This window comes from Sorex fumeus, unplaced genomic scaffold (assembly GCF_029834395.1).
Source record: "Sorex fumeus unplaced genomic scaffold, SorFum_2.1 ptg000047l, whole genome shotgun sequence".
NCBI classification, from domain to species: Eukaryota; Metazoa; Chordata; class Mammalia; order Eulipotyphla; family Soricidae; genus Sorex; species Sorex fumeus.
In genome coordinates, this window is record NW_026606104.1 from 54,970,459 (window position 1) to 54,997,515 (window position 27,057).

General features: G+C 39.1%; 1 protein-coding gene across 1 annotated transcript in view; it reads left to right on the top strand.

Moving 5' to 3' along the window:
- RLF (RLF zinc finger) overlaps positions 1–27,057 on the top strand; it is an 81,423-nt gene that overhangs the window by 39,306 nt on the left and 15,060 nt on the right. The window contains exons 4-6 of the mRNA XM_056123053.1: positions 1,821–1,953; positions 10,345–10,547; positions 24,621–24,757. Of these exons, the coding sequence (XP_055979028.1) occupies positions 1,821–1,953; positions 10,345–10,547; positions 24,621–24,757 (473 nt within the window). The remainder of the gene's footprint in view (positions 1–1,820; positions 1,954–10,344; positions 10,548–24,620; positions 24,758–27,057) is intronic.

Genomic DNA, 27,057 nt, shown 5'->3' on the forward strand with positions numbered 1-27,057 from the left:
ATAAGGGAAAGGGGTGGAGGGGTTGCAAGGTATTAGATTGCTCAGTGTGAATATTTTGCATACAGGAGACCCAGTTTTAATCCTGAGCATTGTTGGGAGTCATTCAAAAAATTAAAAAGAATGAAAGATAAAATAAAGGAAAACAAGTTACTAATTTAGAATTTGGTAACAAGTAATCCTCCTAGTAGAGAATAGTGAAACAATGCTTTATGTTGAATTAAGTTTTATCCCCTTACACTTTCTTTTTCAACCTTTAATCATAACTTTTTTTTGTGGTGCGTGAGGTAGGGCCACATGCATTGGTACTCAGAGGCTGCTCTGTGCTCAGGAGTGACACCTGGCAGTGCTTGGGGAACCATTTGTGTGGTGCCAGAGATCAAGCGGGTTGGTGAGAAGCAAAGCAACTACCGTGACCCCGATACTCTCTCTCTCTCTGGCCCAGGTCTCAATTCTAAATTGTGGGTTGCAGCACTATAAAACTTAAAAAAAAACTAGAATAAACGTGTGTTTTCTAATCAGTAAATGTTTGATTTATATGCTTATTTTATACATTATGTGTTGACATGGGACTAAGCAAAATTTTATCATGTGGAATCACTTGGTTGTTTGTGGAAAAATTTTGAGAAGCCGTGCCTTAAACACTAGTTACATTTTTTTGTTTGTTTGTTTTCTGAGAAGATAGAATGACAGCTAATAATCGAGATTTTATTCAAGAAAGAGTTTGGTCACGGTCCTCCCGTTGTTCATCGATTTACTCGAGCGGGCCCAGTAACGTCTCCATCGTGAGACTTGTTACTGTGTCTGGCATATCGAATACATCACGTGGAGCTTGCGGGGCCCTGCCGTGCGGGCGAGATAGTACTTGGATGTTGGCTGTATGCAAGGCAAACGCCCTACCGCTTTGCTATGCTCCAGCCCAAGAAAGAAAGAGTTTCTTCTCATTTTAAGTAATTTGATACAGAAATTTGGGGCAGGGGTTGAGGAATTGGGCTACAGTTGGCAGTGCTCAGGGTTTGTGCTTTAATTCCTTACTATCTCTCCAGCCCTAGAAGAATTTAAATAATGAAAGATATATATATATATATTGGGGCTGGAGCAATAGCACAGTGGGTAGGGCGTTTGCCTTGCACGTGGCTGACCCGGCCAACCAAGTTCGATTCCTCTGCCCCTCTCGGAGAGCCTGGCAAGCTGCTGAGAGTATCTCGCCCAGCAAAGCCTGGCAAGCTACTACGTATTCAATTTGCCAAACACAGTAACAACGAAGTCTCACAATGGACACAGTACTGGACCCACTCAAGCAAATTGATGAACAACAGGAGGACAGTGCTACTGTACTATATATTTATATCATTAATATTTCTATTAAAGGTAAAGTTTACTCTGTGACTACTGTAGAATCCTTTAAAGGCAAGCTGTACCAGTGATTTTAAAATAATTTAGTAATGCATGATACAGAAAGAGAATTTTGGGGCTGGAGCTATAGCTGTAAGGTGCTGGTCGTGCATGTAGCCAGCTGGGGTTTGATGCCCTGCACCCTCAATGGTTCCCAGAAGTGATCCTTGAGCTCAAAACCAGAAGTACCCTGGACACCACCAGGTATTGCCCCAAAGTTAAAAAATATTCAGGAATAAATTTTTAATACCTAAAAATTTTGCTTTACTGAGTGGAAACTCCCTAGTTTGAGAAACACAAAGAGTATAGTTATGGAATTTTACAAAGCATTTGAGAACAGGATGATAGATTCAGATATATTTAAAAGACAAAACGACTTTTTATATTGCTTACTGTTCTGTTTTCTGGACCTGACTATTTTACTTTAGGAATCACACGATGCATTATTGGAATTTGGGAATAATAACCTACAAATATTGGTTCGTGTTACCAAGGAAGGGGTCTGGAAAAATCCAGTTCTTCTTAAAATTCTGTCTCAACAACCAGTAGAAACAGAAGAAGGTAAGTCTTAACACTGTACTGACTATATTGTAGGATTTAGTTCAAAGAGAATTGAAATTGATTTATGAGAAAAAAAATTATAAATTTCTTCAGTTCTTTGGTTGATACATAGTAGCCATTAACTTTTATTGTTTGTTTAAGGGTTCTTGTTTCTTTTGATATGGTTTCAGTCATTGTGCAGTTATTTATGTATTTATGGCTTTGGGGCCATACCTAGCAGTGCTCTGGGGACCATGTAGTACCAGGACCAAATCCAGGGCTCCACCATGAAAGAGTATGAAATTCAATCCTTTGAGCTATTTCCCTAGCCCCTGCTTTTATTTTTAAATGCTCTCTTGTGTAATTTTTTTTTTCAAAAGGTCACTGTAATAAAAATGAATTACAAAGAAATTACTACTGCCTTTAGTGTTTATTCATTACCAAAATTGAGGCTAATGTGGTGGAGGGGGTTGTTTATTTTAAACTTAGGATTTGCTGGAATTTGCTATTTTATAGAGAAATACAAAGAATAATTTCTTCTTTTTTTTTTTTTCTTTTTGGGTCACACCTGGCAATTCACAGGAGTTAGTCCTGGGTCTGCACTCAGGAATTACTCCTGGCGGTGCTCAGGGGACCATATGGGATGCTGGGAATTGAACCCGGGTCGGCCACGTGCAAGGCAAATGCCCTACCCGATCTGCTATCACTCCAGCCCCAGGATAATTTCTTTTATTTACAAAATTGTGAGTTTTAGAACAACCAGAAAATCTGTGGATTTGTGTTAAGATTTTTATTTTAGACACTTAAGTCTATTTCCTATGGATAACAATTGTATTTCATTTGCTTTGTATTGTGTGAATATTCTTTCGGTCGGGGGCACTGAGATAAAGAGACACGAGAGAAATGAGATTTGCTGGAGAGGCTCCTTGGTTATTTTTTAAAAAAAAAAATGAAAGGACCCTATGTTGTTAGGTATGTTTCCAGAATAAAAATTGTTAGTGTTCAGCCTATTATGTACCTGCTATTTGGGGTTTTCTGTATAGTAAGAAATGGGCCTTAATGGTATTTTGTTTTTATTCTTGGTCCCTTTCTTCAGTTAAATCTACTGCTTGTCAGTTATAGTGACAGCAGAAAAAGAGCTGTTAAATAGTAGAGATTTATATTTAGGAGCTAGAGAGAGAACACAGGGAATAAGGCACTTGCTTTGCTTCTGGCCGGCTCAGGTTCAATCCTAGTCATCCTGAACACTGCCAGGAGTGATCCCTGAGCACAGAACCAGGAGTAAGTCTTGAACACAGCCAGGTGCAGCAGCCTAACCACCAGCCCTCTGCCCCAGCCCCCTCCCGGCCACTGTACCCCACATAAAAAGATAAATACTGTTTTTTTGTTCAAAGCCCCCAATAAATAGCATCCTTTTGTAAATATAGGTAAAGGATAAAATAACATTTTTATTATTAGTGGAAATTGGTAAGGGACAGCCAACACTATAAAGAATTTCAGAATTGGATTCCAGTTTAGATAAGGCTTGTCTAAGGTGAAAAACACATGTCTCACTGCAGACAAATCTAAACCCAAGAGGAAAGAGAGAAATTCCATTGATAATCCCCTATTTACTCTTCCCCAGGTGTTTAATTAAATATATCACCCCACTTCAGGAGTTAATAGTATTTAATTTCTATTCACATAGAAATAAGAAGTGAAAAGCGTTTTACATAGCATCTTAGCTTATAATAAAGATTAGGTGTTCCCATCTATAAATTTTGGGGTACAGAATCTAAAGAATTGCTCTGAGTACTGTGGTATACATGGTGGGCAGCCTACTTATTTTCAGTTGCCTCTACCTGACCGTCAGATCTGAGGTTTAAATACTTCCTCTTCACAGTACCTCCCCTGCAGCCCTAATAGTAGTAACATCATTTGATGCTAGAAAGCAGCGGCTTCTTTCATTGTTTTCTGTTCTGAAGCTTGAAAGGGTGCTTTCTTTTTAACTTCCAAGAATCTCTAAAGTGCCTTTTTTTTTGGTCAGGATTTGGTGGAACGGGGTTGAGATGGGAGTATACCTCCACAGCTGTGCTCAAGAACCATTCCACGTGGTGCCAGATCTGAATGTTAGACACTGCTCTGGCCTGACTGGTCTGTGCTGCAGTGCTAGGAGTCACCAGGGCCACAGTCTGTTCTGCTTAGGGACCACCCAGCAATTTTGGGTGGTTCTGACGGGGTTAAACCTTGAACTAAAGGCCCATGCAGTCATGTTACACCCCCTTTGAGCTCCAAGGTTTAATTTTCATAATGCAAAATAAGTATAAGATTTTTGTTTTTCCTTCCTTGATTTCTTACATTTTGTGGTTCCCTGTCCCCTCATACACACACCAGTTTATTATTGAAGTTCACAGAAAAGTGCCAGTAGTTGACTCTTCTTCTGCCTGCCATGAAAGATAAGGGTAGGTCTCTTCGCACAGATTCTGGGTCAGGTACTGAGGGCCTTTCGATTCTGATCAAGTGCCTCATGAAAATGCCTCTTCCATCCATTGTGAAAGGTCGTGGTTTCCTGAACTTAAAGCCCAAAAGACCTCAGCCCCCCATACCAGTGGGCACCCACCACTGTCACCCTACTGAAGTGACTTCAGCTCACTTAGAATTCACTTGAGTTACTATCTGGTATTTGCCAAATTTTCCAACTTTTTCCCCAACTTTTTAATACCCTGTTGAACATCTCTGTTTCCTTTCCCATAATTCATGGCTTCAGAACTATTTACATTTTTCCTTGAAATTTAGGAAGGCCCTTTTTCTTCCCACCAAGGTTTGAAGGAAGGGGTTTGTCCTTTGTTTCGTTTTCAATTGTGAAGCAGCCACCTCAGCCCAGGGGTTACTCCTGGCTCTGCACTCCTGGTGGAATCATTCCTGGTGGTGTTCGGGGCCATAGGGGATTCCAGGGATTGAGCCCAGGTAGTACTGTGCAAGGCAAGCACCCTACTTAACTGTCCTCTCGGTCTGGTCCCAAGAGGTCCGTTCTTGAGTCACTAACTCCCTCAGCTAAATCAAGCTGTTAAACCCACAATATACAATGCACACCATGTATGTTTGCTTTTGGTTGGATCTAGTTTGCTGTGAGTGGAACAGGTATGAGGCATGTGCTCTACCTTTGAATCAGAACCCTGGCCTCATCCATTGTCTCCCCCTCCCCTGCTTTCCCCCGTTTGTGTTATAGTCCCTATCTCTGAAGTCATTTTATTAACATCCTGTGCCACATGACCCTTCAGTAAAAAAAAAGAAAAAGAAAACGAAAACTATTATTTTTTTTGCAGTGCCAGGACTCAAACACAGGGAGAATCTCAAAAATCCAAGTCAAGCACTCTGCTATATCCCTGACCAAAAAGTTGAACTCAAATGATGTCTTTTTGGTGTGGGGGCCAGACCTAGCAGTGCGTTGGACTTAATCCTGGCTCTGCTCTCAGAGAGCTTTCCTGGAGGTCTCGGGAGGCATCTGGGGTGCTGGGACCCAACCCGAGTCAGCCTCATGCAAGGCAAGCACCCTCCCTGCTGTACTGCTGCTCCAGCCCCAACAGTATCTTTGTTATTTGTTTGTTTTTGTTTTGGGGCTATACCTGCTGATGCTCAGGGGTTATTTCTCGCCCTATACTCAGGAATTACTCCTGGTGGAAGCAAGTGTCCTATCTGCTCCAGCTCCCAAACTATATTTTTGTTAACATTGTTAACACAAGATACACTGCCATGATGTTTGCCACTTTGTTATAGACGGTTCAGAAAATGAAAGGCCAAACAATTCATTTGCTGAATCTATGTGGGAGAAGAGAATACATGATTAAGAACAATTTTGGGGAGATGGGAAGATTGTATAGTGGATAAGACACCTTACAAGCAGCCTTGGTTTGGTCTCCTGAGTACAGCTGGGTGTGGCTCAAATTTCCATCATCCCCTCAAAAAAATTTTTATTAGAATATTGAAAATATGGAAAATATCAGAATTGGGAGTGAAAGTCTTGATTTATGCCCTGTTTAGTCATTTTGAATATTGAAGTTTATAGATGAATTTCCTATTGATTTTAACATAAACGAGTTTTTTTTTTTTTTAGTTAAATCATCATGAGATACACAGTTACAAAGTTGTTCCTGATTGGGTTTCAGCCATACAATATTTCAGCATCATGTACATTTTCCACTTTATTCCTAACCTGCCTCTATGATAAGCATCTCTCTTTCACATACCTCTCTCTCTCTCTCTCTCTCTGTCTCTCTCTCCCCCCCCCCCACACACACACACATACATGCACACACACACACACACGCACATCACCCCCTCCTTTTAGGCTTTATGGTTTTGCAATGTAGGTGCTAAAAGGGTATCATGCGTATCACTTTACCTCCTTTCAGCACTCAGTTCTTGTGCAGAGTGATAATTCCCAATTATTGTCATAGTGGTCCCTTCTCTGTCCTGACTGCCCTCCCCCACAACCTGTGGCAAGTTTCCTACCATGGATCAGTCTTTCTGGCTCTTGTTTCTGCTGTCTGTACCCAGAGACGTACTCATTGAGTGTGATCATTCTGTGTCCCTTTTCCCCTGATTCATTTCACTCAGCATGATACTGTGTCCATCCATCTATAAATAAGTGATGTTTTAATACAATATTGAACTTGTTCAAAATTGAGGTAGCAGTGGTATAACTATGATTGTAATATATTGAATAAGGTATTTGATCTCATAAAAACAATAGCTATGGTTTCTAGATTTAGTTTAGTCCAAGAATCAGGTAAGAGAGTACTTCCTTAAAGCCTCATAGTTAAAATTCTATAGGCAGAATATGATTCCAGTAGAAAAGTACTAAAGGTTTTTGATTAAGGAGAAATATTATTTAGCTACAAAATATATGATTACAAAGCAGTCTTTATATTCTTGGCTAGACTTAGTGCTGCAGGGAATACATAAGTTAATATACCTTCAAATACATATAGTCTTATAAACTAATGTTATCTCAAAAGAAGTTTAACAAACTAGAGTATTTGATCACAAACATTGTTAATGGTATAGTAAAGGAGATGTCAGACAAATAATGGCACAGATGTTGAGCATTTTCTCCATGGCTTGCCCTGTGCCAGGTGTTTTTTTATTACTGACATTTCATTCTCCTCCATCTCTGTAAGGGAGATATCACTAACATTTTACAGATGGAAAAATTGAGGTACAGAGAAGTCAGTTATCTTACCCATTAGTCTCACAGAATTATCTTTCCCCATGGTCTCCTGTATCAATATGATTCAGCCTCAAATTGGTGATTTCAAAACCTGTAATCTTAACCTTTGAGCACACTAATTTTTACTAAAGAGAAAAGTAAGTGTGGTAAAAGGACATAATGCTATTGGGATTTAAAAGGGAATGAGATGTGGAAACAGGCTTCTTGTAGAATTTCCGAAAATGCTTAGAGCTTGTTCAGCAAATTAGCAGAGCATGGTCTGGTATTAGGCAGAATAGGATATAGGGTGAGGGATGTAACAGGAATTAGATTGGAGAGGGTTCTGTGAAGAATTACTGGGGGCTGGAGCAACAGCACAGCGGGTAGGGTGTTTGTCTTGCACGCAGCCGACCCAGGCTCAATTCCCAGCATCTCATATGGTCCCCTGAGCACTGCCAGGAATAGTTCCTGAGTGCAGAGCCAGGAGTACCCCCTGTGCATCACCAGGTGTGACCCATAAAGCAAAAAACAAACAAAAATAATAATTACTGGGATACAGTAAGTTGATTTCATTTTTTTGAGGGTGGGTGATTGGGTCATATTTGATGGCGCTCAGGGATTCCTGTCAGTTCTGCTTGAGTCACTCCTACCAGTTCTTGGGACCATGTACTGCTAGAGATTGGACCTGAGTCTGCCACATGCAAGGTAACCTACTCAGCCTTTTGAACTCTGTCTCCTGCTCTAAGTTGATTTCCTTGGGGCAAAGAGTTTGTCAAGAAGAATGATGCCAAAATATCACTTTATGATATTGTAACTGAAAATAGAAATAAAGAATGAGGAACTGTTTGAGTGGAAGCTATTATTATTAGCTCATTTCGTGGAATGTCGTTATTGGGACTGATAGGAGAGTCCAGACGAAAGTGATCTGCTTTTGGCTAATTCATTTTGACCGTGATTGTCTATGAGAGTCCCTGTGGAATGTGTAACCAGTGTACTCTCCTTCTTGCCCTTCCTCTGGCTCTTTCACCTGTACTCTCTTGTTCCAGGAAGTGGCCACTTCCCACCTAAAAGAAGTGGGAGGCTTGGGAAGGTAGATGAAAGGGCTAAAGCACTGCCTGGCATGCACTGGTCCCCAGGTTAGTGTTGAGGTTCAAAAAGGAAATAATCAATCCTCAGTACCACATAGTCCCCTGAGCACAGAACTGGAAGTAGCCCCCCGCACAGCTCAAATACCTCCCCCACCTCAGAAATTACAAAAGAAAAAAAGATAAAAAGTGTTGAACGTATATATTGGTACAGTTGCTGAAAACCAATTTGGAAGCATATACTAATTTTACAAATGAGCAAAAACCTTTCGTTCGCAGTTCTACTTCTCAGAATTTTTGTCTATAGATAGTCACATTGGGCATGGAGTGATATCACAACAGATAGGGCGTTTGCCTTGCACGCAGCTGACCCGGGTTCGATTCCTCCACCCCTCTCGGAGAGCACGGCAAGCTACCTAGCCTGGCGTGCTCCCCATGGAGTATTCGACATGCTAAAAACAGTAACAACAAGTCTCACAATGGAGAAGTTACTGGTGCCCCTGGAGAAATGATGAACAACTGGGAAGTCAGCTACAGATAGTCACATTATTGTAAATTGTATCATTAATGATTGCCAAAGATTAGAAACAACTTTCAACTGTATCAGCCAGGTTTGGCTTAATTAAATGCATCCATGCATTAGAGTGCTATTTAACTGAAAATGTTGAGATATCACTTTTAGTGTATGTATGAGAACCTGGTTCAATCCTTGCTACTTCCCCCATCCCCACAAAAAAAAGGTTGAGGTAGCTCTAAATGTGTAACAATGACAATTATAAAAGAGATGTTTTCTAGACTTAGAATGTTTTTAGAAAGATAATAGGAAATTGCAAAAGGTGATTAGTTTCTTGGCGAGAAACACTAGGAGGCATGTTAAAAGAAAGAGTGCTTTTAATCACACATTGTCTTGTACACCTTTGAATTTTGTGTTAGAAAGATAGATACAGTATTAGCTTTTTTTTTTAATTGTACCTTAAGAGCAGCCAGTTAAAATGGCCACCATTACTACCTTAAATGTGGTCTGTAGACATAATATTATGAATATTACCTGGGAGGCTTATTGAAAAAGCAAAATCTTGGATCCAGCCAACTCTACTTAGTCTGCATTACTCAGGTAATTCAGAAAATTCATCTGAGTTTGAGTTTTGGGTTAACCACTTAAAACAGTTTATTCACTCACTACTTGTCTTAACATGTAACATTTCCTTTTCTATTCCTTAAATAATACTATGTATTGAAACCATATCCATGCCCAGAATCTGCTGTGTGTAAATTGAGGGCATTTCCAGAGCACCATACAAATTAATGTTCTTAATATTCAATATTACCTAGAGCAGCATTTTCCAAAGTGTGTACTGAACCAGGAACATGATGTTTTACTTTGTACTAATAATACACATGTAAAAGGGTTCTCTGGTCAAATCAGTTTGGGAAATATTGGGTCAACTAAAAATGAACAGCTTTCTTTATTGCAGGACTGTTCAGAGATTTGACCAAGGAATCCTTTTTTTTTCTAGGACTATCTCTCAGGTCTTTTGGTCGGTGGAACACACTTTGAGAAATGCCTGGTTTAGAGGAAAGAATACCACTGGCTTTGGAATCCTTGGCAAGTTACCTAATTTCTCTGAATATTAACTTTCCTAACCTTAAACTGGGGATAGTAATACTTGCCTTGGTGGTGGTGTGAAGGATAGATGAGAAGTTTATAAAAACCAGCTTAAAGCTTGCTACCCGAGAAGTGTTCAGTGGTGGTAGTTAATAATACATAAGTTACTTCTTTTTCATGCATTTATGCTTAGACTTTACTGTCCCTCTGATCTTATCAGAAAGTGAGCGAGGAGGTGGTCAAATAATTTGATGAAAGTTATACAACTACTAAGCAGTGTGGGAACATTTGGTGTTCAGATACAACTACTAAGCAGTGTGGGAATCAGGAGAAAAATTAACTTATTTTACCCTTTGCTATAGGAAATGAATATTATTAGAGAACAGAATAAACTTCTGTTGTATCACCTGAATTTTTATTTTTCAAAAACAAATGAACTCCAGAAGATATCAAATTTTTATCTTGATAACTATGCACATGTTATTTGATAAAATGTAACTGAATTATTTTTCTTTTTTCATTTTTGTTTTTAGTCAATAAATTAATTGCACAAGAAGGATCTTCCTTTCTGCAAATGCGAATAAAACATCTTTTGAAATCTAACTGCATCCCCCAGGCTACTGCTTTGTCAAAACTATGTGCAGAATCTAAAGAAATTTCAAATGTGTCATCTTTTCAGCAAGCCTATATCACATGCTTATGTTCTGTTCTCCCTAATGAAGATGCAATTAAGGAGGTGAGTAAAACATCACTATTGTTCCCTGTTACATGACAGAATGAAAACCAAGACTCGTTTTTATTTCAGGCTATTGAAATAATTTTACATTTTAGTTTCATATTTAACTAATAAACCCAATGTCCATGTTACAGGTTGATTTGGAAAGCACGTAAAGAGTATTGAGGTGGATATATTTGTGTGTGTTTGCTTTGAATTCTTTAAAAGTAAAAGTTGTTTCCTCTCAAGGTAGATGATTTTTCCACATTTGGGAAATGCAAAAATCAATAATACTGGCACCAAGGGATTAAACTGAGAAGAATGGCACTTTCATTGAGCTGATTATTTTACTTATGTATTTGTTTATTTTTACCACATCCGATAGTTCTCAGGGGTTATTCTTGACTTTGCAATCAGCCATCATTCCAGGCGTTGCTCAGGAGACCATATGTGGTGCTGGGGAGTCCGGGGTTGTCTGCATGCAAGTCAGGCAACTTACCTTCTGTGCTTCCTGTAGCTCGAAAAGCTTAGGACTTTTTAAAACTCAATTTATTCTGTTTCTTTAAAAGTGTGTGGTTGACTTTCCTTAATAGTTTCTGATATTACAAAGCTTTCATGGTTGAGTTTCAGTCATAAAGTGATTGAACACCCATTCCTCCACTTGTGTACGTTTTCAACCACCAATATCCCCAGTATCCCTTCCACCCACCCCGCCCCTCACCCCCCCATCCCCTGCTTCTATAGCAGACACTTCTCTTCTTTCTCTCTACATTTGGGCATTATGGTTTGTAATACTGATACTGAGAGGCCATCTTGTTTGGTCCTTTATCTGCTTTCAGCACATCATAAGATGCTTTCATGGCACATATTTTTTTGCAGATGAATGAATGGTAGATAAATATGTTATACACATATACCAACCCAAACATATATTGCTAGTTGTTTTCTGTTACAATAAAGGATACCAGTCATCTAATACCCTGGACTTCTGCGTGATACTACAGTGTTTATGCTATATATTTGATTGGTCTTTAAAAACAACTTTAGGTTTCACTGCTGCTTTCAGTTACCATCTCATTTCTTTCTTGGTCTTTCAGCAAAATTTGTTGGGAGAAACGTCTGGTTATATTTTGTTCCCTGAACACAATCTACCATGGCATTCATCCCTGTCAATGTGCTACATTATTTAAATCCAGTTAGGAATTTTCAGTTTCCATCTTACTCTGACTTCTTTGTGTGTGTGTTTTTCCTTCATTTTTAACAGGCTTTTTGTTTTTGTTTTTGCTTTATTTTTTTTTCCACCTGGCTTCTAGGGTACAATAGTTAGCCTCTTTGTTTTTTAAGTTGTTCTTAGATCTACTTCCTCTTCATCTCTGATAAAGTGAGTTTTGTGGACAGTGTTCCTCAACCTTTTTCTCTCTGTGGCCCCATTCTGACCCTTGTTTCCCTCCTATGGCCCCCACTCTCATGCTGTGACCTCCTGAGAATATCCTGAGGGTCCATGGGAGCTATATGGCCCCCAGTTGAGAAGTGCTGTTCTAGAACTGTCGTTGCATATCTTCTCTTTTCTCTCTATACTTACGGTGATCTCTAGTCACATGGCTTTAAATACCATCTGGGTTCTGAAGTTCAAAAGTTTTATCTCCAGCTTCCTATCACTGTCTGTCTGTATGGTGAATGGCAGTTTGGTCCTTTACTAAGCTCCTGACATTCCTGATATTGGACTTTGTTCATTTGGGGCAGGGGGGCAGACTTGGGGAACCACATAGGATGCCAGAAATTGAACCCGTTTGGCTGCGTGCAAGGCAAGCACTTTACGTACTATGCTATTGCTCTGGCCCAGACTTTGTTCATTTTCCTGAACTTTTTTCTGAAGTCAGTTTCTTTCTAACTATATCTTCAATATTAAAGTAGGAGGGCAGTCCACTCGATGCCTCTTTTGCAAACCACAGCACCCAAAAGGAGAGAGAGAACAAAAGGGAATGCCCTGCCACAGAGGCAGGGTGGGATGGGGGCGGGAGGGATACTGTTACCAGTGGTGGCGGAGAATGGGCACTGGTGGAGGGATGGGTACTCGATCGTTATATAACTGAAACCCAAGCACAAAAATTTGTAAGTTGACAACTGTATCCCATGGTGTTTCACTAATAAAAATTTTAAAATTAAATAAAATAAGAGGGCAGGTAATGAGTAATAATCTAAGATTTTATTTAAGTCTTTACTGTATGTTAAATTATGCTAAATATTTTACACACATTGTCACATTTAATCCATATAGCAACTCTTAGTTCCACTATATTGATGGGGAAAATAATACTCAGATGATGTTCAGGAAAATGATGTTCATGGATACAAAGTCTCAGATGGTTAACCTGCAAACCTAAATTTGGCATACTAACACTAATATTAAAGAGATTTCCTTCAGTGTCATAGACTTAAGTTATGTGCCATAGACTTAAGTTATCTGCTGTCTTAAGCATTGGTGATACAAAGATGCCTCCCTACTGGTATGCTTGGTTTCACTTTTTTTGGTTTGGGGGTCACACCTGCCAATACTCAGAGGTTACTCCTTCCTCTAAACTCAGAAACCTTTATTGGCGGTTTCAGAATTCCATATTAGATGCCAGGGATCAATCCCAGGCCCGCTATTTGCAAGACAAGTGCCCTCCCTAACTGTACTGTCTCTCCGGTCCCTGTGTGATTTCAGTCTTGTCCTCTCTATTTTATTCTTCTCAGAGTAGCACTGTAGCACTGTCCTCCCGCTATTCATCAATTTGCTCATGCGGGCACCGGTAACGTCTCCATTGTGAGACTTGTTGTTACTGTTTTCGGCGTATCAAATCCTCCATGGGGAGCTTGTCAGGCTCTGCCAGGAGGATTCTTCTCAAAGTAGCCAGAGTAATTTAAAATTTCAGTCACTGCATTGCTCAGAACCATTCAACAGTCTAACATCTACCTCAGAATAAACCCAGATGCCTTTTGTTGATATAATATGGCCCCTGCTATGTCTGTAACCATCTCTGATGTTATATTGTACAACTTTGCTCTCACTACTCCCCAGCCATCTAGTCTCTGCTGGGTTTTATTTGTTTTGTCAGAGCCACGTAGTAGGCACTTATAAGAAATAACCCTGACTGCTCTATTTATTTGTGGTAAAGGATAAAGTATATAAAGGGGTGAGAGATAGCTTATTTCTAATAGCAGCTTGATTCTGTTTGTGAAACACTGTCAGAGTAAGGTGTTGGTTGATAGAAATGATTATTTTTAGTACCTAATGTAAGCCAGAAAAATTCACAAGAAGCGCAAAACTGATTTGATTTTTCTTTATTCTATATCAGTAGCAACGTTTTGTTGTTGTTGTTGTTGGGGAACTCCCAAATAGTGTCGTGAGACCCATTGTTGCCAGAGGATCACCAGCTTTACTCGACCCATGCTGGGGCAGGAGTCAGGGGAACCACCAGAGCCATACTTGGTGTTGCCTAGGGTCCGCTAGTGCTGCACCTGATGATGGTTTGGGTTCATGACTGCAAGGGATCAAATCTAGTCCCTTGTATATGCAAGGCATATGCCTCTGACTCCAAACTATCTTTCTAGCCCCAATAATAACAGATTTTAGTGTCTCAAATTTAATAACAAATTTGTCAAATAACAAAATTTAATGTCTGTTTTTAATGTTTATTTTAAAAAGCTGTTTTGCAGTTCCAGTAGGTATTGACAAATACAAAAAGGGGGGGGGGGGGTTATATGACCCAGTTTGGTTCCAAAGAAATAGTTTTAAAAGGCTTTATAAAATTTCATTCTTGAGTTAGAACGTGAAATAATGAAGGGGTTTGGACATGCAGGGGGAAAATTGGAATAACAGACTGTTGTAATAATGGAACATACATGAATGTGTATTTTGCAGTGACCCATTAATTAGAGAACAACACGCTGGCTCAGAGAGTAGGTGTTGTGGTCTTTTATGAAAGAAGACCTGTTGGGTGGAGAAAACAAAGATCTTAGAAACTCTGGGGCATTACAGTTTAGATTTGAAACAGTAGAGTTAGTAAATGCAATGACTGAAGCAGTAGAGGTAGTTAATGCAATGACTAAACCAGTCTCCTGGAGGAGAAAAGATTGGAATTAGCAAACAGAGAAAAAAACAGGACTTGCTGATAGGACGGAAGTTAAAGATAATATGCAAGATCACCTTCAAAGTCTCATTAGACCAGAGACTGGCTTAGCTGTTCACTAGAATGGCAGAGAGAGAATGAGGAGCAGAGAGAATGTGAAAGTGCTTAGCTTTGTTCTGTTCGTGACCAAAGGCTCATTAATAGCATATCAAGAAAACAGAATTTCTTCTTATGATTTTCGGCCACTCCTAGCGGTGCTCAAAAATTCTCATAGTTCTGCACTGAGAAGTCACCCTGGTGGGGTTTGGGGGGAACTGTATGGGTTGCTGGGGATCTAATCCAGGTCATCCACAAGCAAGACAAAACACCCTATCTACTGCTTCAGCCCATCATCTTCTGGAGTTTCATAATTTAATTGCTTTCGACAAGTTTATTTTGTTTTCTAGGATCTGGGTCATGGAAAGTATTATTTGATTGTCTATATGAGAGATTGTCATACTTGTGACTTGTCCTAGTTCACTCAAAGGGCTGTTTTGGTGGAACATAGCCACATCTATTGGCTTATTGTCTACGATTTATTCGGCAATGGCACAGCTATGAGAGAGACCATCTGGCTGTTTTGAAAAAAATTATCTTTCAACTTTTGTTTTACAAAAATGAGATTTTCCAATATATTATAATCTTTAAGTATTATAGATAGTCTAATTTTTCATGTTTTTAGGATAGCTGAAACTGAGGTCAAAGAGTAATGTTTTGAAGGTCCTACTAGCATTAAATTAATTATAGATTCCAAGTTGAAGCTAGAATGCAGATCTCTGGCTATCTCTGTTTACATTCTATCATTTTATTTCCAGTTGGTAAACACCATGAGCCATATTATAATTGGGAATATCTTGATTGCATATAATTCTGTTCTTATGTATTTGTTTGTAATAGGTAAAAATTTTAAGCATTTTTAAAAAATGATTTGGATTAATATATCGAAGCAAAGACAAATCACATACATACACTTTTTTTAGTTTTTTATTGAGTCACTGTGAGATAGACCCTTACAAAGGTGTTCATCATTAGACTTCAGTGATACAGTATTCTAACACCCATCCCTCCACATTTCCCAGCACCATTGTCCCCAGGTTCCCTCCCATCACCCCCCCACCTCCTGCCTGCCTCTGTTGCAAGCACATTTCTTCTCTCTCTCTCTCTCTCTCTCACACATACACAACTTTTCTTCCTCTCTCTGCTCCCTCCGTCTCCTCCCCCCCCCCTTTGGGCATTGTGGTTTGCAGTATTGATACTGGAAGCTTATCAAGAATGTCTTTTTACCTGTTTTTACCTTCAGATTGTGTCCAGCGTGATCATTACCAGCTATTATTGTCATACTGATCTCTTCTCTATCTTACCCATCCTCAGCCCCACACACACTTGTGGTTAATTCCAACCATTTGGCCAGTCCTCCTAGCCCCTGTTTTCCCTGACCATATCCATAGTCTTCATATATATGTATATATTACATATATACATATATGTGTGTGTGTTTTATATACCACAAATAAATGCAGTTATTCTATATCATGACTTCATTTTTCCTAACAACCGCATAGTATTCCATTTGTAATATTTATAATATTTGTATTACTTATTTGTAAAGGAACACTTAGGCTGTATGTGTAGCTCACTGGTAGAGTGCTTCCTTTTCATGTATGATATTTAGTGTTTGATCCCCAACTAATGACGATTAGAATAATAGAATACTGGTACCATCACAATTATTTTCTCATTACTGTTGTTGCATTCTTTTGCATTAGTCACCAGAATTAAAGAGAATTTTTAGTTTGCTTTGGAAAAGTACTAATGAATCACTAGTGTTTATTAATTGGAGTTTAAGATCAGCATTGAAGAGTTATGCACACATTGCCGTCTACTTCAGCTGAGCTCAGAAGAGTCAAATTAACTTGAGCAACAGCTGGGAATAGAAGTACTTGTATCTTGGCACCTGTGGGTATCCCAGTAATGGGTTTGTGTAATGGGAAACCTCTGCTGGGGAAAATTCAGTCAGACTCATACAATTAAGTGTAATTTACTGGGTTAGCTTGAAAGCCAAAATTTAGAACCCCAAACTCAGAACTCCATAAAATGCTGAAATTCTGGTTTGTAGATAAATTAGAATTGATAGAGAACACAGTGCCATTAATTTTTACATTTGATCATATTTTAATGAAAGTTTTGATGTAGCATGGCCTATTATTCCAGGTGGATATTTCCTATATCCTTTCATTACTGAAAGAGAAAATTTTTGCTGAGGTCATGTTTTCCACATAGAGTATAAAAAAAAGTTTCAGAGCATTGCTGCCATTATTTTGAAAAGGAAAAAAATACGTTAGCAAACTCCATTTCAGTTTTGATTCATGAATGAACTACATCTTGAGCATCTAAAGTGCTTGCTAGAGATGGTGGCCGGAGCTGCTTCTCTTGATGGGGAAAGACAAACAGTGTCTAATTTACTCACCAGTCTAAGACTGTTGGGAATTGACACAGTCACTAGGTATAAATGATAAACAGAGCAAATACATTTAAACAGGACCCACTGGGAATTCAGTTTGGGAATAGAAGAGAAAGTAAACAGGAACATAGAAATTCTAAGTATGGTTAAGAATGAATTAAAGATTAAGATAGGTCCTGAACAAGGAATATAAAAGGTATAACTAATTTTAGAATATTAAAATCTGAATAATTTTACTTTATTTTTTTGTGTTGTAGGAGAATATGATGTTCAATAAAAACTATCCTAAAGATATAACAGCTGTATGAAATAAAATGAGGCTTTGCATTTCAAATTTATTTTCCTTCTAAAATGATTCTTTAAATAGCCTTGGAGAAGATCTTCTCAGAACTTATATATCTGGATCTTGCTTCTCATCTTAACTTTCGTGTGTTATTTGTAGGTGTTTTGGTTGATGTATAATTAATTGCACTAGTAGGTTCAATAAATCAGTCTCATCTTTTAAAATAATTCAGTAGGATATTTCAGGCTTTTTTCAGATGCATAATCATAGAATTTAAATAAAAACATCAGTGACTCTTTCATTGAATTACCATGAGATAAACAATTACAAAGCTATTCATGATTGGGTTTCAGTCATGCAGTGTTCCAGCACTCATCCCTTCACCAGTGTATGTTTCTCGCTACCAATGCCCTCAATTTCCCTCCTACCACCCGTAGCCCCCCACCCCCACCTGCCTCTGTGGTAGGCACCTTCCTTCTTTCTCCTTTTGTGCATTATAGTTTGCAATACGTAAGAGCTTACTGTGTTTGTTCAGAGCGCTCAGTATTTTCATTGAGAAGGTACAGCTGGGGTAGCCTTTTTTTTTTTAAACTGGGTGGGGGCTCTGTGTTGTTGACATGACTGCTAGAATTTCTGGAAGTACAGGAGGTTGGGTGGAGATAGCCCATTTTGACACCAAGATAGCCAAGAGATTTCAGTCACAAGACCCACATACCTGAATTTTCAGCAGATTAATATCTCAGTGAGGCATATCCCAAGACTGTAGAGTCCAGCCAGTGTAATGGCAGTGGTTTTGGATCGTGGGAGCAAGTGACTGGTGGGACCTCTGTTTGGTTGGGCACCAGGCTAACACACCCCCTTCCAATGTGCCCTGATTATTCAGCATTGCACAGAGCTGAGATTAACTGCAGCTTTTGACCTCTTTTGAGATTTATTTATGGTCTCTGAAGCAAGGCCGTAGAAGAGCTTACATGGTGCAGCCGGAATTGGTTTGTGGGGGTAACTATCAAAGCTTTGGGGAGTATGGGAAAGTGGGAAGAGGTGGCTCATCCCAACTTTGAGAAAGCCTGGAGATTTAAGTCACAAACCCACATACTTGAATTTTTAGCAGGTTAAAATTTGGTGAGGTCTGTCCTGAGATGGTGCAGTTGGTGGCAATTTTGGATTGTGGGAGAAAGTGGCTGTGGGAACTCTGCTTGGGTGGGCACTGGGCTAACCTGTCCCCCTTCAACATGACTCGGGTTGTTCAACCTTATGGGGCGGGGAGGGGTCTTTGCTCTCTTTCAAGATTTATTTATGAGTCTCTGAAGCAAGGCAAATAAATGAGCTTATATTGCTGGGCTGGTGGTGGTTTGTGGGTGTGGCTCCTACATACCTTACTTTTGGTGGTTTAATTTCTGGGAAAACTTGGTCTTGAGTTGTTGGAGTCCAGCCAGAGTCATTGTGTCGATTTGGGGGTGTCAGAGAACCTGAGGGCACCATAAGGCTGGTGCTGCACTTGCCCTGCAGCGCAATTGACCTACCAGTGGTGCTGCAGCCCCTGGGTCCCTATGGCAATGGCAGCGGCAGCCCCAGTAGGGACCAGGACCGGAGCCAGCCACAGCCGCCAGTCAGCCAGAACCTGACGAGGGGCACACACACCCCCCATTCTTCAAATGTCTCCAGACAGTTGGTACTCAGGGAGGTCCTCTATAATATGCTGCTAGCAGATCGTATGGGCTGGGCCAGGTTGGGCTGGGGAAGAAATGGTGGCTCTGCTGAGTTGGACCCTAAGAGCCCGTTTAAAACTCTGCAGCTGCCACCCATATCACCTGAGGCCTAGAGGCCGAGAGTGGCAGTAGCTCCTCCCACTGGTGGCTGCACCAGACCCAGTTGGCACTCTTCGGCAGGTGACGGCCGGTTCCGTTTAATGATGCTCTCCCTGAGGCACAATAGCAATGGGCCTCCCACATGAACTCGTGCAGAAATTTTATGACCCCAAGCTGTTCAGAGGGCTGCGAGTTGCCATCCCCCATCCAGCTCTGGTGCTGGCCCCTACACTATTGCCATTTGACCGGTCTCTGTGACCATTTATTTCTTTAAGAAACATACAACTAATGACTTGATAGTGTAGTGCTACAGTTAGTGGTATTACTGACTTGCACTAATAAACATTTTTTTTTAAAAAGAGAAGTTTGCAGCTTTTTAAAAGCAGCCTTTTTCTTTTACTGTTGTCTTCTTCTCCCCTTTTGAAAACATTTCTGTCCATACCTGGTGATGTTCAGGTGCTACTTCCAGCTTTGTACTTGGGGATCACTTCTGTCAGTGCTCTGGGAACCATATAGTGCCAGGGATTGAACCTAGGCCTTTTGTATCATGCATTCCAGCTTCCTCTCTAGCACCCTCCCACTTTTCCTTTTTCTTTGGGGGTGAGTTGTTGTCAAAGCAGCATATTTTTAAGGCGTTGTGTATGGATTCAATAGGGATGATTCTCCAGAGGTAGACCCAGGGCTAAGTTACTATAAACTTACAGTAACTCCCAGTTTTATTCTTTTTAGGAATGTAAGAAAGAAGAAGCTTAAGTCCACCTTAATTTCCTTTTGAAAAAATAAGACATGTACCAGTTTTTAGAAATTTATTAGGAACGGGCTAGAGAGATAGTACAGCAGGTAGTGTGCCTTGTACACGGCTAATGTGGGTTCAGTCTGCAGCACTCCATATGGTCCCCTGAGCCCTGCCAGAAATGATCCTTGAATGCAGAGCCAGGAGTAAGCCCTGAACATTGCTGTTTGTGAGCCCAGAATACACAAAAATTATTAGGAACAATTATTTGACTTGTATCTTAGACCTAATCAGGAAAGTCCTAAATTGAAAATCACTATTCTAGAAAAAGATAACTGATGAGATATTTCATTAGTGGTGCTAGTAATACTAGTTTATACTGGCAGCCTAAGCATGAAAATAAGTTAGAAACACATTCTGTCTACTCAGCTTCTCATGACGGATGACTTCCTGTTATAACATTGATGTTTTATTGTCTGGTTATGAAAACCTTCTTCCTACATCTCTTCTTGTCTCTTCTACTATTTATTTCCACTATTGCAAAGGTGCTCATTTTTCTTTTCTTTTAAATAAAATTAGGCATTTTAAGACTTCAAATTCGCATGTAGTTATAAGAAATAATGTCAACATGGGTTCTAGTCATTTAATATGTATTCATTGGGGCCCTCTGCTAGGGCAGTGGTGATACAATGCTGAGTAAGACATAAAGGAGAAAAACAGCAGACAGTGGTCATGAGTTGAAAATTGGATTATAGCGCATCAGCATTTGAAGAAAGTGAATAAGTTTAACTTTTTCAAAACTCTGCTTACAATCCAAAATTTTTTTCAAGAAAACTGACGAATCTCAATAAGAACAACAACCTTGGTTGCATTCTAACTTGCCCTGCTTCCCGTTACCCTCTTCCCAGCTATACAATAACTTAAGAAAAGCAGCCTCAAGAAGCAAACTGGGGGGCAGGAACAATACTGGGGACAGAGGGAGTGGTGGAGGACACTGGTGAAGGATTTGGTGTTGGAATGTTGTACACCTGAAAGTCAATCATGAGTAACTTTGTAATCTATGGTGATTCAGTTTGGAAATAAATATGTGTACACACACACGCACACGCGCACACACACACACACACACACACACACGAGTAACTTTGTAATCTATGGTGATTCAGTTTGGAAATAAATATGTGTACACACACACGCACGCGCGCGCGCACACACACACACACACACACACACACACACACACACACACACATACACGTAGTAGCTAAAAACCACCTGCAGAATGCTCCAAAACCCATCTCCAGGGAATTGCACTATTTAACTTATTCCACAACTTTCTGAAAAGCTCCCTCCTTTGGACTTGTCTTACGTGACTCAGAGATTCCTCTGTTAGAAGCTCTACCATGTGGCATTTGTCACAATACTGAGTGGCAATTGTTTTAATTGGGTTGTTGTCTGAGGAGTCTGGTGCAAGAACTGGGGAAAGTGCGCTCAAATTCACTCACTCACATTCAGGCAGTTAAAATAGAACATTGAACCTCAAGTGGACACCTTGGAGAAGTGAGAGAAGATGGGGTCTACTTAGGGAAAAAGACCCACAGATCAGGGGAGAATGTAACGGTCTAACTTCAAATAGACAGTGACCCCCAGCTGGAAATTAATTTTTCTCATCATTGTTGTAATGAAATAATGTAACACCAAAAGTATTGTTAGAGAACCTGCTTTATAGATGTGTGTGTGTGTGTGTGTGTGTGTGTGTGTGTGTGTGTGTGTGTTTGTTATCAGATAAGGGCTAGAGAGATGCAGCACAACAGACTGGGTGCATGCAATAAGCCCCAGTTCACTCCCAGCACCACCTGGTCCCCAAAGTACCATTGGGAGAGATCCCGAGTGCTGAGCTGGGGGGTAGCCTCTGCACACTGCTGAGTGTCACCTCAAAGAAAAAATAAATAAACGAAATGTCAGGTAAACAAAATGGTAATATTTCAACTAATATTTGTAGAAATGCTGCTAGTTACTATTTCTAAGTTCTTAGAAAACAACACCATTTGGGATAAGTTTGACAAATTAGTAGAGATTAGGTCAGTGCAGGAGTATGTTATTAGCATGGTATAAACATTACCTGTGATAAAGGGGGATATTGGGCACTGCCTTACATGCGGTCCATCCAGGTTTGATCCCTGGCACCCTGCTTGGTCCCCTGAGCCTGACAGGAGTAAATCCTGTCAATCTGAGTGCCACTGGTGTGGCTCAAAAAAAAAAAAGAATGATGTGGTGAAAGCTACATGAAAAGAGTAATAAATAGTCTTGAAATGCAAGTTGTGTGTTATTTCCATTTTAATTTCTATCTCTGATTGAGAGTTCCTTACGTTATTTCTCAGCTTGGAGATGTTTTACTGCCAAAATTGAATTTTAGGATTCTTAGTTTTTGATAGGCACTCAACATGGGCTGGATGGTAGGTGGTATTTATTTTGATTCAGCTGTTTTGCTTTGCTATGGAATTTTCATTTTGTTCCTTCATCACTGCAGCTTTACTTGTGTGGTAAATCTTTCCTTTCTAGATGACCATTCTTACTCAGTTGTGAATGAGGACTCAGTTGGTTAGGGCATCAGTAAAATTTTCTCTTCAGGACCTGGGAGCACCCAAGTACCACAAAATACATAAAGTAAAATAAAATTCTTTCTTCATAATGTATTTTCTGGAAACAGTTTAACTTTTAGAATGATTTAGGTCTTAATTATTTCTTCCAGTACTTATGAGGTATAAATTTATACTCTAAAATTTAGAGTGACCATTTTATATACTTCATATAGTCTTTTTTTTTCATATGGTCTTAAGTTCTCTATTTTCCTATTTTTTTAAATTTAAAAATTTCAAGAATAACCACTTTAATGGTACTTTTCAAGTACCCTGCCTATTTAGGCCAGGGGATGTGGCTCATGACCTGGTTTTGATACCCAGCACATTCTGAAAGTGATTCTGTTATCCTCATTTTATAGGTGAGGAAAATTAGGATCTTTATGAGAAATTGGGTAACTTATCCAGGGTCAATTAGGAAACTTATCCAGCTAGTCTATTGAGCTAGAGAAAGAATATGAACAATTTGGCTCTAGAATTATGACTTTATCAGATTGTCTTTGCAAGGTTTAAAAAGTAGGACACTAGTACAGTGGGCAGGGCATTTGCCTTGCATGCGACCAACCTAGATTCAATCCTCAGCACCTCCATGGTCCTGAGCACCACCAGGTATGATCCCTGAGAGCAAAACTAGGAATAAGCCCTGAGCACTGCAAAATAAGAAGCAGAATTATTTAAAGTTCAATTTGTAATACTTTATTATATTTCTCAACACCTATTGATTGCCCTTTTCCAGGAGTTAAATGCGCTGAGTTTTAAACAAAACATACATCACTACTAACATAGTGAATTTTATGAAATTGTTCGACTAATGTCTAAATGGCAGCTATGATAGCTGCTCAAAGAACTTAGAAAGAATTGTTGTGGGGAAAGTAGTGGTACTCCCAGTGATGCTCAAATGGCCTTGTGCTACCTGGAAGATCAGACTGGGGTTGTTGTCTCCAGTCCTGGGAGCAGAATTTTGAATGACAATTCTAACATGGTCCTAAAAGTTAGAAGATTCTATGAGATGAATAAGTGGCATTTGTGCTAAGGTATGAAAGAAGTCTTCTTTGCCTGCCTGAGAGTATAAGATTGGAACTATATAGTATTTGCAGAGATGATCAAAGCTCTGTATACCTAATTTACCTTTATACAAACCTCATTCATCCTGAAATTCTAGTTTTATCACGGTAAAACAAATAGATCCCTGAGAGTTAGACTGATTTGCCCAATTTTGTTTTCTAAAAGTGCTATTCATAGTAGATAACATAAATGTCTTCTTAAAAGTGTTTTAGAAAAACACTACACAAAACTTTTTTTTCGTAATTGTATGATAAATTATGTGAAAATATGACTTAGATTTAAAAGTCTGTCAATTGGTCGTCTTCAGCCCCTAAATTTTTCAACTGGCAATAAGGTCAATCCATGTATTTCTCTCTAGCTAGAAGGACCGGATGAAATAAAAAGAAGGGGCAGGGTTTGCAGGGGTAAGATGAGAATACGTTAGGCCAAAACAAGTCTGAAGATTTTTTGGTTTTGATTTTGGTGGGTTTTTTTTTTGGACCACACCAGGTGATGTTCAGGGGCTGCTCCTGTCTCTGTGCACAGGGGTCACTTCTGGCATGCACAGGAGACCATCCAGTCCTGGAAATCAAACCTGAACCTTCCAGATGAAATTCCAGCTTGCTGAGCTATTTCCCCAGTCCACAACCTGAAGTTTTTTTTCTCACAATTCAACTTATTCATATGGTAGCAGTGTTCATGATTAGTTTTTAAAAACTGCACAAAAATATTTCCCCTCCTCCCCCGGGTAGAACTGCAGTAGAACTTCCTATGGTACCTATTCTGTTCTGTATTTGATACTGAATTAATATGCCAGAAGCCAGAGCCTTTAGTTAATAGGAAAAAATTATATTCTTCTCTAACTCTTATCTAGGTAATTATCAAAAATAGAAAATGTTATAAAGTAGTAATAAATAACAAAGTTTACAAGAAAACCCCAATTTCTTTGTGACCCAGTCATCTCATTTTTGATAGATTGCAAAGGTCGACTGCAAAGAAGTACTAGACATCATATGTAATCTGGAATCCGAGGGTCAGGATAACACAGCATTTGTTCTTTGTACGACTTACCTGACCCAGCAGCTCCAAACTGCAAGTGTGTATTGTTCTTGGTAAGTGTATTTAGTTCTTATTCCCTTTATTTTTAGAACATAGTATAGTATTTAAGAGTTTATGTCCATTAGGTTTCTAATTTAAAATCTAAGCAAGTAAATGATGTGAATAAAGTCTTTTTACATGCTAAACCATTTGATTCAAAATGCTGGATTTTTTTTTTTTCTTTACAAGAAGAGGTGCAAAATAAAGGATGAAAGCTTGAACACCTCTTAATTATTCCATAATGATTGTCTAGTAACTTGAATATGTGTATTCTTCTTTAAAGATAAAATACAGCAATATGAAATAAATTGGTGTTAGGTTGTTTTCCTTTAGAACATATTTTCTGGCCATCACTTGCCCCCTTTTATTTGAAAACCTACCCCAGAGAAGGAAATGCATTTGAATTTCTTTTGCTTTGGTATTAGGTAATGGAATTTTATTGTTTTTGTTTCTGTTTTGTTTGGGGCTACACCAGGCGGTGCTCATCACTTCCTTTTGGCCCTGTGTTCAGTGATCACTCCTGTTGGCTTTGAGGGACCTGATGTGTTGGAGACCAAAGCTGGGTCAGTTGGTGCAATGCAGGCACTCTAGCCACTATGCTGTCACTCTGGTCCCAGTTTTGGTCTTTAACTCCTTTTATAATTTTATTACAAAATATTGAGTTGGTACAAAAGAAAATCTGTAGTCCATGATTCTTTTGTTCTAACTGTTGGATCTATTTACGCCAGAGGAACAAACCTGCTACACAGAAAAGCCCTAAAATAGAAGACTTCTGTCCATAAGTACAAGGTTAGTGGTGTGGATAATACGAGAGGGGATTAGGGAAGGTATTCAGTGTACACTAGTATTTTAAGAAAGGTGTCTGAATAGTTGATACTTGGATTTTTTTTAAGTTCATTAATGAGTGGCTTAAACAGTCTTGATTAGAGGAGCCATGAGTATTTTATAATTGAATGGCCAAAAATTGGAAATGAGCATTCTGTTTTATTAGGAAAACCAAGTAAAGCTTTCATGTATTGTACTTAAGTCTTCGGATGGATACTGTTTGTGCAGATATTTGGATGGGCCTTCCCAGCAGGGTTTGGTCTAGTGCAGTTCATACCCAATATATACTAAAGGCTACTGGGGCCATATCTAGTGTCCTGGGGAAGGGGTATTCAGTGCCAAGAATTAAGCTCAGGGACTTGAGTGGTTCTAGGTAAGTGCTCTGTCTATTTCTTTGGTATCTCTGACTCAGCAGCCATATTTTTATGGTTGTATTGTTATTTTTCCTTTTTATTTAATATAAAATTTTTGTATACTATAAATTATATACTCAGTCTTTTTAATAATAATGGTACAAATGACTGAAAGATCAGAAAAGTCTGGACTATCCAAGGTTTCAAGGCTAAAGTGTTAGATCTGAGAGTTAAGTTGAAGAAACTTATTTTTATTCTTAATCCAGGGTTATTCTTTTATACTGTTGTTTTCTTGACACACCAGCATTCAGATTGTAGTTTTCTATCACTTAGTCCACTGCCAAAGTTTTATCTCCTATGTTAAAGAAGGTGGAGAAAAAGAAACTTAAATATAATCTGGAATAGTCATTGTTGACATTTGATAGTCGTTGTGAACATTTTGTTAGGAATAAAAAAGTGATAGTGGTAAGGCTTTTGATGACTAAATCAAATAAAATTTTTTTCTTATATTAAATAAGAGCCTTGGTAAAACAAATGTATTTTGGGGGGAATAAACCCCAGTTTTACTTGTTAGTTTCTTTACCTTTCGCGTTTTGAATGCCAAGAATAAATCCAATCAACCGAGCAACACTATACCCTACATTCTCAGACCCTCACAATTGAGCTGCCAAACCAGTTGTCAGAGATCATGGGGAGGGGTCCCAAGTATCCTGAGCATCTCTTAGAAGCCCCATCCCAAATTGATTATCAATAGCATATATAATAGATTATAAATACTTTTGAAACTATAATAAAAAAATTTCATATTTCTGATGCAGCTTTTCTCATACAGTTCCCATTAACCTTTTTTCTTACAGTCATCATTAGTTCTTCTGAGTGTTATTGACTCTAGGATTAATATTGTTCCTCTGTACCAGGAAAGGATTAATGAGATTTCCCTTAAGTTGGCCTCCCAGAAGTTAGAACAAGTAAAGGAAAGAAAATCTTGTCACTTTACTATTGTGAAAAGTGAGCTTCTTTGAAGTAGATCTGAGGATTGCTATTTAGAACCTAAAACATTTAAAATTTTGTAAACTTGGAAATTTTTTACCCTTACATTGTTTACAATGATTTCCTGCCGCCCCCCTCCCCCCCAA